At 42.4% G+C, this 15,111-nt stretch overlaps 1 protein-coding gene across 3 annotated transcripts in view; it reads left to right on the forward strand.

Annotated features, from left to right (window-relative positions):
- The window catches only part of HECW1 (HECT, C2 and WW domain containing E3 ubiquitin protein ligase 1), a 415,705-nt gene that overhangs the window by 279,436 nt on the left and 121,158 nt on the right, over nt 1-15,111 (forward strand). For all 3 annotated transcript variants that reach the window (XM_073630548.1, XM_073630547.1, XM_073630550.1), the window contains one exon: nt 13,888-13,963. In XM_073630548.1, the coding sequence (XP_073486649.1) occupies nt 13,888-13,963 (76 nt within the window). The remainder of the gene's footprint in view (nt 1-13,887; nt 13,964-15,111) is intronic.

The following is a 15,111-nucleotide window of genomic DNA, read 5'->3' on the forward strand; positions in this document are numbered from 1 at the left end:
GCTGTATAGTGTATTATAGTGGTAGGTTAGGGCTGTATACAGTGACAATGTGCTCAGTCACTTACAGCATGCCTGGAGATGCAGACACCCGCAGCTCCTGTGTGCTCTCCTCTTTCTCCTCCTCCAGCTGCAGGATCAGCCAGTGAATGAGTCTTTGGGAGGAGTGGAGGAGGCAGCCACACCCCTGGCTCTGCCCACCAACTCCAGCTGCCTGGGGACTCGGGAGATATTAAAGATCCCTGAAAGACAGTTGCCTGATTGGATGACTGGGGACACAGGCAGCCGCCCTCCCCTGCACTGCTGGGCCCCTTGCCAGCCCGATCATGGACTTCTGATGTTTTCAAGCTAGGAAAGTGCAGGAGCGCCCACTCATTAAGACAGCACTGCAGTCATCTCCTCTCCAGATCATTCCACACTACACACCGCCGGGCTGACACCCCCCTCCCCCCTCCTACGCCACTGCAAAGAAGCATCCCAAGGTGATCTTACATGCAAGCTAGATTCACCTGAAGCATTCTACATATGTCAAGAGCAATAGGCTAAGGGTGTGTGTAGAATGATGTCAGACCCAAAAGCAACAAAAATGCAGTATGCTTTCAGGTACCTTTTGGGTGCCTTACTCATTTGAGTTGCATTGAATTGCTCAAGTAGTATCTTTTAAGTTGCATTAAGCTATGTCTGATATAAGTTTGGCACATCTCTTGTAAAGATTAAATTTTGTATGGGCACCTTTAAGCTTTTAAGATGTAGCAAAATGATTTCATAAATACATGTGATTTTACATTCAAGTACAAGTGCTTTGCATTAAATTAAATTGCCCAAAAGCTGCTATAAAATGTTTGGGTGAGTCTTAAAGAAGGTTTAGTTTGATTTTAATGTAACATGGTTTAAGAAATACCCAAGATAAATATTAAAAATGCCATTGAGGAGCCACCTGCTTGATACTCCTAATCCTGTAAAATACCCATGATAATATTTCAGATGCTAATCCCGTGCTTTCTAGATCCTCTCCCACAATCTGTTAATCCTAAAACATTGCCTTATGTCAAGAGAACTGCAACCTTAGCTTGGAAAGGTCATACAAATATACAGTGAACAACTGTATGTGTGGTTGAGCAACTATCTCAAATTAAGCCTTGAAATTATAAAAAATATCAACTTTTGCATTGTGTATTTTTGGTAGCAGTTGAAATTGATTTACTAGATAGGTAGAAAAATGTTCACTTAGCTTAGTGCATATGGTGCACCTATGTTCACTCTCTATACCCAATCATGTGCAAGGGAAAATAAAAAAATACCATGTTAATCATGGTTGGGTGAATTCAGTGAAAGGAGCTCCACCTTATATAACAGCTAAGGTCATTCACAATTCCGTTCAGGTTGACAGGCTAATGGAGTAGAGAGTTTTCATTTGGTATGTTAGTAAAGAAGCTGGTCTAAAACCGCTTTTGACGTAAAGGGACACTTTTTGGTTGCCATGGACAATCTCAAGTTTCCAGGCAGAAAGAACAGTATATATAATATAAAACTTCATGCAGGGCACTGGACAAAGCACTAAGGACAAAAGGGATGTGAAATAATTTGATACAGTAATGTAATCTGTAAGATTACAATGTACTGTATGTGCTTTGTTTTTTGCACTTTTTGAATTTGGTGTCGGGCTCCGTCTCCGTGCGTCGCGGGAGCCTGGCACACAGAGCATTGGGCGGAGGACACAGCCCGAGGACACAGCGGGAGGACATCACAGGATCCTCGGGCCAAGGTGAGTAACTTTCCCTGGATCCTGCAATGCAATCCTGAGTGTAGCTCTGGGTTACCGCTTTTGGTAATGAAAATTCACCCCGCTCCACACTCGGCACTACCGCCAGCGAGGTTAAAGTGTTTGTAACCATTAAAAAAAAAAAAGAAGAGATCCTGTTCCCTTATAGATAGCAGATTAAACAGCACAGTGCTTGCAGTTTAACCTGCCCCTTTCTAAGACTTAAAAAAACCTGGCTGATCCTGCCAGTTCCTATGTCCCCCTCTGTGTACTGACTACGATAATCGTGGCTGCTGAGCCCTGATTACCTTGGTCAGTTTACATGCCTCCGACATCCGCAGCTCTGTTTTCTTCTCCCGCTCCCCCTGCCTGTCAGCTCTGAGTTGTCTGTGTCTCCGCCCCCCCCCCTTCTGCCGCTATCAGTAGAAAATTTAACTTTAACAAATGTCACGGGCAGCCCCTCTATTTTATGCAGCCATAATGCCCTGTGTAAGTATTTTTTTTAAACGATGGCACTAAATACTTTTTTTCAGATAGCTTCAGGCCAGTAACGTGACTCCCCACCACTCTACACCTCCCATCCAGGGCTACAGCCGGAGGGGCTGACATCAGAGGGAGATCTCAGCCCCTTCCTGCTGTAGCCCTGGATCGGAGTAGCAGAGTGGCCAGGAGTAACATGAGCGGCCCGAAGATCTCTGAAAAAAGGTATTTAGATGCTTTGTTTTAAAAAAATACTTAGAGTGTGTTATGGCTGCATAAAACAGAGGAGCTGCCAGTGACATTTTGTTTTAAGGTTACAAAAGTGGAACTTCATCCAAAAGGGGAAGTTCCGCTCTCCCCCCACCCCCGTCCGAGTCCTTAACTTTGGAACATCATTTTTTTTTGGGGGGGGGGGTGGGTACCTGTTTTTGACACTTTCCCCCACTTCCGGTTGGATTGACTCAGCAATCCGAATGGAAGTAAATAAGGTATTTGATAAAAACAGAAAGATTTAATTAAATAATTGAATTTGTATGTTGATGAGAGGGGAACAAAGCAACATATAAGCAAATTAAACCTCAGTTTTCAGTTCTTTTAAACCCCCCCCCCCCCCCTCTTTTCTCATGTGATAAGCCGGGGTATGCAATGTACAGTATCTTTCAATCCAGTATGTCCTGTTTAACAGTAAATTTGTATTTTCCAATAAAGGATTTTGACGAAAGATTTTTTTTTGTTTATTTATTATTTTCTTTTGAAGATCTTTAAAATTAAAAAGGCTGGATGATGATTAATGTGTATGTCAGGAAATTTAGTGATCTTCCTAACTAATATATTTTCATATGACGTAACAATATTGGATTTTAATGTTTTTGCCATCCTTTTAACCTTCAAGCATGAATAGCCATTTTGGTTCGTTCTTCAGTTTATTGTCGGATGTGTAATTCCTAACAGAGCATAAGTTACATCTTTATGCCTCTGTTTTACATCTCAATATCTGCCTGTCAATTAAATGAAGGCATCCATGGGTATTTCTTTAGGTAGAACAGATATTGATACATTGACTGCATTGTGTCGTGTATATAAAGATTATACAGATCGTCAATCTGACACAGAGGCCTCTGGATATTCTAGGCAGCTGTCAGAATAATTATGAAAAATCCTGAGCTTCACAATCGTTTTTACAGGGAACTCGCTATCCATCTCTCAAATACACCAACATTTACTTCTGCTCCATTTGGACTGACATCTAATCCTTGGAATGGAGCTCATTCTGCAGGCAAACATAATGCCGCAACCTGTTAGCAAACATAACAATACTACGTCTCCTTTTTCACAATTTCAGCCTGATTATAAGACTTTGTTTTTGATGGGCTTGAACAGCCCTGGGACACAGGATCAGTGTTATAATTGAGGGTTTTACAAAATGCAATGCTGTGCCAAGATTAAAGCTGAACTCCAGGCAAACAGCTAAATACACAGTTAAAATACATACATGCAAACTGCTTTACCTTGCAAAGGATTGCTAATCAGGCATTCTTGTGACCCCTGACAAACAGCGCAGCCACATCCTAGACATATCTAGACACCATAGTTAAGTAATATAGCTTCATCTAGCTCCAGGACATCTGTGAATGAAAAATGAAGCAAAAGACCATTCATATGCTCACCCCTTCGTCTCTTCTAAAGCTGGTCACATTCAGCTGGTTCGGCAGGGGCTGGACAAATTTCGATCCATCTATGGCATTTCCCCTTCAAGAAAAGTCAACCTAGTGATCAACTGCTCTTGAATGGGACTGTTTAAAAATTTGCATTCGATCAGTGCATGCAGCCAATACAATAGCGCAGCGGGGAGGCTTCCTTCATCCACCTCAAAATGTGTAGATGGGGAATCTGTTTTTTTGCTATCCAGGGGATTACAGGAGGTCAATATCCTATACAGTACAGTATCATAGTTCTAGTTAAAATTGTATCTATTGATTTATAATGTATGTATAACTATTAAGTGACCAGACAACAATAGGGGGTACCACTAAAGGCTCCAGCCAGGTCCTCTCCTGTAGTACACCGCTGGGAGTGCTGGCAAGGACAGAGCACTTCTCAGCTCCAATGATATAACAGACAGAAAAGGTCCTATGCTCCTCACTGCAAGGCCCTGTGGATGTGTGAAATGACAGCCTCAGCCCAGGCTCCAGCCAAGCCATGCCCCCAATGCTTTTCACTCCACCCTTGGAGCTTAATCATTGGGATCAGATGGATTAAGTGTTATTTTTATAGCTTCCTGAAGTACACTTTTAAAGTGTATATCAAGCCAAAAACTGTTTTAGATTTAGTGTGAAGGATTACAAGCCCTGCTATAAATAGCTGCATTAGAGTGATTTACCCCTCACTTCCTTTCCCGCTAACAGTAGTTTGGCCAAACAGTAAGTAAAATAAATTGTATACCGGGGACTTAGACGGTAATAAAAGAAAAATCTGATAGGGGTTCCATCCTTCCCCTACTTTACGAAAAGCAAAAGCATTTTCATATCTTTCTGTGTTGCTGTTTGAGATCTCCCCTCGTGCCCTACCTGGTAAAACGTTATCAGCAGGATAGCAAGTGAGAGTAAAGCTCTCTAACAGAGCTCCAAATAGCAGAAAAAAACTTGACCATAGTTCAACTTCTAACCCTTTCCCATTGTATCCAAACCTAAGAAATAAAGTTTAAGCTGGAGCTCCACTGTAAATTAGACATCCTTTCCTCTGAGACAGGCTCTTGTCTTTAGTGCTTCCTCTCCCTTCTCCATAGGTACAAACATTCCTGTGCTGTCTTTGCAAGCTCATTTGGAGTATGATGCTTTATTGAAGAAAACTTTTGCGGCCAGATCGTGTATACACTGCCAGTCACTGTTTAATCTTCATAGACTGCTTAAAATATGTTATATACAATATTTCTTTCTACGTGAATTCATATAATCCTAAACAGATATTCACAAGCCTTATGCATGTCTGCACTCCACCACTTCACTACAAGAATCAGTTCTAACCAGAATCGATTCACAGCTATTAAGTATCAGATTGCATTCTTTTGCCCATGATGAATTACATTGCACATCTTCCTATAAATAATGCATTGCAATTGGCTCAATTGACAAAGCTGAAAAACCAGGATAAGTATCCTTATTTTTTTTTAAAAAGACAGTTATTTCAGCTGAGTCCAAGAACACATGAAAATTAGAGTCACATGACTGAAAAAAAATGTTCTTATCCTTATGCAAAGCTTTGTGAATTTACATATTTAGCAATTTACATATTTGTTAACTTTGACATCCCTCCTCACTAGCTTCTACAAACTACATAAAACAGATGATAATATTACTTTAGACTATGACAACTATGACAAGTAGCCAGTGGCGGCCCGTTCATAGGGGGTGCAGGGGCGCCGCCCCCCCCCCCCCAAAGCTACTCATAAAAAAAAGGTCCCTTTAATTGTGTGCGGGGCACCAGACACACAGGTGCTATGGGAAGCATTACGTCATCGCAATCAAGTGATTGCGGGCAAGAAGATCTATCGGATGGCCTTTAGACTACCCATGGAGCGCAGAGCTCTGCGCTCAGAGCGCTCCCACTCTGGCATTATGTGTCCTGTGGTGATTAGTGATTGGTGGGTCCGTAGGACATAGCGCAGTGCTTTAATCCATAGGGCGGTGCTTTTATCAGACCCGCCAATCACTTACGTTTTTTTTGAGAGACTGATCCTGGCTGGTCCGATCTGAGAAGGTGGATTGAACAGGAGACATGAGCAAAGCAGTCGGCTGGTGAGCAGGGCATATTAGCTGCTAGTAGGTAAGTTTAAGCAGACTATTTGTGTTGTGCATTCAGCACTGCAGTGTGATCTGGGGAGGAGGAGGGGGGAGTGCAGAGTCCCCCAGGCAGTGAAGGGTTAAGAAGCTTAGCGCATTCCCGGGTACATCTGGATGGTGCTTCTAGTGTTAAATGTGTTGCAGGTAGGGGGGATGGGCAGCTAGGCAGTGGGCAATGTTATGCTAGTTTTATGGGCTGTCCTCTCCTCTCATCTCACCTGGCTGCATTTACTCCCAGTCTGAGAGCAGAGATCAGAGCTTCTCCTCTGCCCATGGAGAGCCAGATCATGTAAGATGGGCCTGATGACATCTGATCTGTCCCTGGCAGGGGGGGATGGATGGGGGGATCTGATCATACTGGATGGCATGGTGACATTGTGCTGGGAGGACAGGAGATGACATCAGGAAGAGAAGACAAGCTTCCTTCACTTCACACTGATCTGTGCTGGATCAGGACACTGACAGGCAGGTCTATCATCTCCTCATCATTAAACCGCTCCTTCCTCACTGCATCCACCTATCCATCCATTGACCCATTCATCCACCTATCCATCCATTGACCCATTCATCCACCTATCTATCCATTGACCCATTCATCCACCTATCTATCCATTGACCCATCCATCCACCCACCTATCCATCCATCCACCTATGCATCCACTTATCTATCTATCCATCAAACCACACACCCATCTATCCACCTATCCATCCATGCATCCACCCACCTATCCATCCATTCATCCACCCACCCACCTATCTATCCATCGATCCATCCACTAATCCCTCGATCCACCCACCCATCCATCCATCCACCTGTGCATCCATCCATCCACCCACCTATCCACCCACCTACCCATCTATCCATCCCCTACCTATCCATCCATACATCTATCCATCCATCCACCCACCTATTCATCCATCCATCCATCAACCCACCTATCCATCTATCCACCTATCCATCCACCCACCCATCCATCCACCTATCCATCCATCCACCCACTTATCCATTCATCCACCCACCCACCCACTTATACTTCCATCCACCCACCTATCTATCCACCTATCTCTCAATCCACCCACCTATCCATCCATCCACCTGTGCCTCCATCCATCCACCCACCTATCCACCCACCTATCCATCCACCCACCTACCCATTTATCAATCCACCCACCTATCCATCCATACATCTATCAATCCATCCACCCATCCATCTATCCACCCACCTATCCATCCATCCATTCATCCATCCACCCACCTATCCATCCAGCCACCCATCCATCCACCTATCCATCCATCCACCCACCTATCCATCCATCCATCCATCCATCCATCCATCCATCCATCCATCCACCCACCTATCCATCTATCCACCTATCCATCCACCCACCCATCCATCCACTTATCCATCCATCCACCCACTTATGCATTCATCCACCCACCCACCCACTTATACTTCCATCCACCCACCTATCTATCCACCTATCTCTCAATCCACCCACCTATCCATCCATCCACCTGTGCCTCCATCCACCCACCTATCCACCCACCTATCCATCCACCCACCTACCCATTTATCAATCCACCCACCTATCCATCCATACATCTATCAATCCATCCACCCATCCATCTATCCACCCACCTATCCATCCATCCATTCATCCATCCACCCACCTATCCATCCACCCACCCATCCATCCACCTATCCATCCATCCACCCACCTATCCATCCATCCATCCATCTACCCACCACCCACCCATCTATACTTCCATCTACCCACCTATCCATCCATCCATCCATCCATCCACTCACCTATCCATCCATCCATCTATCCATCCACCCACCCACCTATCCATCCACCCACCCACCTATCCATCCATCCACCAACCTATCCATCCACCTATCCATACAACCATAAATCCATCCACCCACCTACTCACCTACCTGTCCATCCATCAATCCCTGCACACCCCTTCCTGCTTGTTGTGTATTTGCTGGCTATCCCTCCTCTTTCCTATATTAAAGCAGTTTATTTCTTGGTCCTAAATCTGACCATACTCTGTCCAATTCCCTTTTTCAGCAGACTATACACAATACAGTCTGTGCAATCTCCTATAGATCTGCCAACTACTATGTAGTGCAAGAGCCTGCCTTGGGGGGGGGGGGGGGTACGAGTGAGGGGGCCAGGTCTGTTTTGTGCCCCCCCTAAAATTTTGACCACCAGCTGCCACTGGAAGTAGCCCCGTTGCATTAGCTACATCAAACCTATTGTCCCGGATTATCACCATAGACAGAATTGGGGGTCAATTACGTGTCCAAAATGGAACCTTTTGGCAAACAGTAATGTATTTGGTGTAGACACTTTTTACCCACATTACTGTAACTCAAGTAGTTGTTCAGTCTTTAGTTGATCAATCTTTCCCTCCAGAACTCTACACGGGATCATAAGATGATGTTGCAGAAAGGGGAAACCTGGTGGCAAAGTTACCACTCCGTCTTTCCAGATGGAACAGCAGATTTTCTTGTCACTGTCCTAAACAATTAAGAAAAAAAGAAAGAATTATAAAAAAAAAAAATATTTACCTTTTCTTAATTATTTGTTTCCTCATTTCTTTGTTGTTAGTCCATGACATTAACATATATTAGTCATGTAGCTACTAATGGAAAACAGATTTTCTATTAAAGGTTTTATGTAGAGGTTTAATAAAGATCCAATGAAGATTTGATAAAAAGTATTTTATATCTGATGGAGTACACAGAGTAGGGTTTGGGTTTATGCATATCTTTATTGTTGTGGATTATGAAGCTGTTACTCATTTGAAAGATAAGCTGAGCTTTAAGATGTGACCAGGTGTTTTGTGTTTGTGTTGTAGTTTGTCTATAAGAACCTTTCTTCTCTTGGTCCTTCCTCATCTCTAAAGTGGGGTACACACTATAAGAAAATCAGGCGAACATTTATACGATTTTTCTCGATGTTTCACAGCAAATTGGAACCGATGAAAGAAAGTTCGTACGGAAATTCCTACAAATTTTCTCGTACAACAAAGGCTTTTTTGTTGTTTATTGTTTCTGATCATGCGCAGTCTTTGTTTTCTCATTTTTCTTGTACGAAAATCGTAGGAAAACGGTACACATTTAACGTAAATCATTCGTTCTGTTCCCATGCACGTAGACAAAAGGTGCGGAGACACATTCCAACAGGGGGTGTGTAAGGAGGGGCTGTCTGCTTATCATGATACCTTTGTGTGTTTCAACTGTAGTTTCTGTTTGAATGTACAAATGTCGAGTTTCCATTGGTTCTTCCTTGTCCCCTACCCCCTCTATGACAAGGCTAAGGGGAGTGTCCCTAACTGTGTTTAAAGGTGTATGATTTGTACTTAATAAACAGTTTATGCTCTGCATGTTTAACCCTCAAAACCTGTGTGGTTTGCCTCCTGATTTTGGGGTTAAGGGCTGGTTATGGCGAGTCTGCCGGCTGCGGGTGCATTTAGAGAACAGGAGACACAGGTCTTACGGAGGTGCCCAGTCGGGGTATCCAAGATCTGTCACAGTTGGTCCTAAGGTGGGAACTGTTGTTGCAATGCCAGTGGATGTATAATACAATAAACATGGATTTAATGACCTTTCTTGTGTGTGGCGGCTCTCTGTTTCTAAGTGAATTTGGAGACTGTCCTAACCCTTCTTTACTCTAGTTAGGCAGAGGTACATTAATTACGACGTTAATTAAAGTCTGGTTGAACAGAATTTCAAATTCTTTGGAAAATATGACAGTTCTCATATATTTATTTCAACTGTGAATTTAGCTGGTTGCCTGGAGGCCAGCTTTAAGTACAAAAGGCCAGAAATAGCATCTACAGCCACATAATTATGTCTGAAAAGCTCTATGACCTTGTCTCATTTCTCTTTGTTGTATATACCATATCCTCTCAGTACGTCCTTCTAGGCTTTTATATAATGTTCAACTTTGAAATGAAGTAGTTTTCAAATCAAGTTAGGATCATAAACAACTTTGTGGCTGAAGGATGCCACAATGTAGTACTCTATATAAGACTTGGTACTTGGCATATTTAGAACAAAAAGAGAGCAAAATATAAATTAAAATACAAATCTTTTAGCTTCTCTGTCCTCAACCTTGGTGTGATTTGTGTGTCAACCATTTAAAATCCAATTGTGTTAGTGTGATATTAAGGCTATACAGTCAACTAGGGTATTAAAGGGGCAACACAAAACAGTAATGCCCCGTACACACGATCGGACATTCCAACAACAAAATCCATGGATTTTTTTCGACGAATGTTGGCTCAAACTTGTCTTGCATACACACGGTCACACAAATCTTGTCAGAAATTCCGATCACCAAGAACGCGTTGACGTACAACGAGTATGACGAGCCGAAAAAAATGAAGTTCAACAGCCAGTGCGGCTCTTCTGCTTGATTCCAAGCATGCGTGGAACTTTGTGCGTCAGAATTGTGTACACAAGTTTGGAATTTCCGACAATGGATTTTGTTGTTGGAAAATTTGAGATCCAGATCTCAAATTTGTGTGACGGAAATTCCGATGGAAAATGTCCGATGGAGCCTACACACGGTCGGAATTTCCAACAACAAGCTCCCATGGAACATTTTCCGTCGGAAAATCCGACCGAGTGTACGGGGCATAAGGGTGGAAAGTATAAATCAGGTCCAGCACAAAGGATACATTTAGGGCTTGTTCACACCAGCGCACTGTGTTGCAACCAGCACAATTAGGTGTATTTGTTATGCACCTTATCTGCGTTGTTGCATTGAGATTCCATATGTTTTGAATGGCACCCCAACACTTTTATGTAATGCATCTGAACTGCAATGCACTGCAGCATACCCCATGGCGCAATGTTTCATTAATTACCTTTCTTACCTGCATCATTCTGTTGGAAACCCCATAGCCTGCATCCTCCTGGCTTCTATTTCCATCCTCATTTGCTGCATGGGAAGCTATTTCTGGCTACTGTTAAGAATTGCTGTTTCACTGCAGATCTCATCTCTGTTTTGTCACCAGCACTCTCCACAGTAGTGGTGCTTAACCTGCAACCTGCTGTGCTCCAGACCCTAAATCAGGTCAGAAGCACAGTGGGCATGTCAGTGCTTTATGCAGATCCCAAACAATTCCAGTGCTGAAACCGATGGTCTAAGACCATGAGTGCGATCAATCAGTCTCTGGGCATATGCTCCTGCTACAGAGCACTCTGTAAAAGTACTGGTAGAAGGCACTGTAAACCCAATGTAACATCACATTTCGTCCTAAAATTCTATGTCTTGGGCATTCTAGGTCTTCCCCTGCAGCAATAGATCAATACTACAGTAATCTATTTCTGGCTAATTACAGCCAGCCAGAAACAGATCACTATTACAAGCAGCATAGGAAGTTTTATAAAGTCCCCACAGAGCAGATCCAGCCTCCACTATGTAGAAAAAGTGTAAGAAAACACATTTGATACTTTAATAAATTTATAAAATTGGTCAAAAAGTCCCTTTCCCAGCAATTTGGATAACATTGGTAAACACTTGGATAAGTAAGCACTTTTTTTACAGTTTGGAAAATTGCAAAACTGTAAAAATGTCATCATTGTGCTGATTCCTGTCCAAAAAACCTAACTTGATCTTATCTTAACCACCTGACTACCAGCGACATACTGGTTCGTTGCTGGATTTCAAGTGGTTATACCAGGATGATGCCATCATCCCAGGACCATTTTTTAGAGCTGATGGCTCTCTTGTACATCAATCTTAGCTGCTAACTAGCCGCTGGATTGCTTTAACAAGCAGCGGGAGGGAACGTCCCCCCCTCCCGCTGCCTTCCACTGGTTCATCTGGCTTTCCTGGCCCACCAGGACACCCAATTAACTAGCTGGCACTTCCAAGGGCTGATCGTAGAGGCAAACAAAGACTGGAACTGCACTGATCACCTCTTTGATATAGGGAACTGGAAGTGATGACATTCCATCACTTCCGATTTACCCGGATGTAAACGCCGCTACATTTAGGAAAGAAAAGCATTAGGTGTGATCAAATACTTTGAAGGGCAGAGAAATGATCTGAGACCCCAGACCACTCCATTAAGAGTACCTGTCACATGCCTATTGCTGTGACAGCAATAAAAGTGAAAAAAAAAAGACGACAATGAAAAAATATATATATTTTTTTAAGTGCAAACAGCGATCGTCCCACACATGTGAGGTCACATCGCGAATGTCAGATCATGGGCAGTAATTTTAGCTCCAGACCTCCTGTGTAAATCTAAAGTAGCAATCTGTAAAGGCTTTTAAAGTGTCGACGATGGATAGTAAATTTACATAGTTTGTTCTTCTTTTGTTCTTCTTTACACTGAAGATAGTTCTGGTATGTTCCCGAGAGGGGGGGGACCCCCATTGGCTGTATGTTTGGGGTAGATGTTCTGCTGCAGAATAAATTTGGGGGCACACACCTCCTTGATATGGCATGATGAATACATATCTGCCTGTATTTCTCATTATTGAGGACACTATTGATCTAGATTAGACATGGGCCGAACATCGGTTTGCACCAGAGCAGCCGAACATCACAAAAAGTCCACACTCGAACACCGAACCCCATTGATGTCTATAGGACCAAAATCGAAAAATCAAAAGTCCCCATTTTGAAGGCTTATATGCAAGTTATTGACTATAAAAAGGGTATGGGGGCCCGGGTACTGCCCTGGGGGACATGTATCAAAGCAAATTTTCTTTTTTAAAACAATTGTTTTAAAAGGAGCAGTGATTTTAATGATGCCTAAAGTGAAACAATAAAAATGAAAAATTCCTTTAAATATATTGCCTGGGGTCCCCTTAGTCTGCCTGTAAAGTGGCGCATCTGTAGCATGTATAGAACATTCTGCAGCAAAAATTAAATTTCTATAAAAATAAAATGAATATAAATGTACCCAAAAAAAAAATGAATACAAAAAAAACGGCATGGGGTCCCCCTAAAACTAATGCAGGACCCTTATCTGAGCATGCAGCTTGACAGCCCAGGAAAGGGAGGGGGAGGAGTGAATGCCCCCCTTCCTGAACCATACCAGGCCACATGCCCTCAAATAAATAATTAAAATATATATTTTTGAAGGCATTCTTACTTTACAGCATTTCTTCACACCCGCCGAAGAAGCGGGCAACCGCAAAACATGTTGAGAGCCTGATGGCCTACATAATAAGCCCCCCTGGAGTAATGTCTCTAATAGAGGTGACTCCCCTGGTGGGGGTGTAGGTACTGTCAAGAGGGAATTGAGTGTATATTTTTTTGTCCTGACAGACTGTTTTTATATATTTTATTTGTATGCAAATAAAATTTATTGATTTTAATCAATGTTGTTTTTAAGCATATTGTTATTTTTTTTATTATTGTGTGTGGCACACTAAAAATCTTCCATATTACTATGCCTCCCCTAGTGGAGGATTCGGGGATACCCTGTGTTCTTTAAATAGAGATTGTTCTCTCTCATCAGACAAGAATATGGCAGAATGATCAACAGCATTTTCTTTTGCACTTATAATACAGTGGGGTACAATATCCCTTCCTGTGAATCAGCCCAGCATAGAGATACACTTTTCTATTAATAAAAGCATTGTCAGTCAAATCGTCATGTGACATTGCCCTACATTAATTTTTCTATGGAAGCCTTGAGTTAACTAACGGAAAAGCAATCAAATTATTTTATTATTAATCCCTTCTGACTGAGATTATGGGTTTTGCATTAATTGAAACGAATTTGGTATTTATTGACTAGTATCTTACATCGTCTTTTCCTTCCAGATCTTTAAAAGTATCAACAATGAAGATACATCTCATGGGCAAGGAAGTCGTAGGCTCATCAGTTTTACTCTTTCAGGTAAATGTGAACTGTTTTAGTCTAATGTTTGCTAGGTTGAAAGTTAGGATGGGTTCAAGCCACTGAGTTCTCGTATGATGATAAAATTATTTCTTCAGTTTAGCCACACTGTGTTAATGTGTATTGCTTTGCAATTAATCCGCAACCACAGAATCCTAAACACACAGTTAATCAAAAGGAAGGCTGCATTTAAACATTTTACATTTTAACACACTGGTTGGAATGCTCTAAAACATTTGTGTAATCAAAAGGCAGTGCTGATAGACAGAGCCATTTTTGAAAATAGCTAAGGCCTGTTTTTGTCTGTTTTCATGAGTTTAGAGACCCATAGAATTCAATGGTAATGCATGAAAACATACAATATGTAAGACTCTTCTTTGTTTACTTTTGTATTAATGCCAATAACACAACCATTGACCAGAAAAAAGTCCACTGCAGACAAATCATTTAACATTGAGGGTTTATTCTTAGATTTTTACATACAGTCTAAATGTCCAGTAATAGGCGGACATGGAAATCAGGGTGCCCTTCCAAGTAGGATGTGTCATCTGCTTGCACACAGTTGTGTTTGGGAGATTCCATGTGTACAGTGGGTATGCTTCTTATAGTTTGATATTAAACTCTTAGGCCTCATGTACACTGCTGCTGCTAAACGGACGTTTAGGAGCAGTTGGGCATTTTTTTCAACTGCTCCTGAACTCCTTTATGTTATCTTACAGTATCAGTACATGTACACAGGGTCGTTTACAATTGTTTCTAAGCAGTTGAGTTTAGAGGCATTTTTGGAAAGGGCAAGGCCACAGCTTTATTTTAACTCAAACATACATTAGATATTTAAACCGTGCCAGTCACAGTTGCACTGTGAGCATTCAAATTCCAAAAGTAAAAGGGAGATGAAGGAGGAGCCTGTCCTTACCATAAGTGCCGGACCGGCCGTTAATCTCCCAATTACCATCAGGGCATAAAAAAGGTTGCATATTTGCTGGCAAGGTCACCAAAACCGCAACACGCTGTGACATACCATCAAAATTAGGGCAGGAGGGTGGGCAGCTTCCATGCTTTCGTCCGAAAAGGACCATAATCCCCTGGGGTGACGAACTCCTGAGCTCAGGCCCAACCCTTTGTCCCCTCTTGTGCCAATCCTGAGA

The sequence above is a fragment of the Aquarana catesbeiana genome, linkage group LG05 (genome assembly GCF_042186555.1).
Source record: "Aquarana catesbeiana isolate 2022-GZ linkage group LG05, ASM4218655v1, whole genome shotgun sequence".
NCBI lineage: Eukaryota > Metazoa > Chordata > Amphibia > Anura > Ranidae > Aquarana > Aquarana catesbeiana.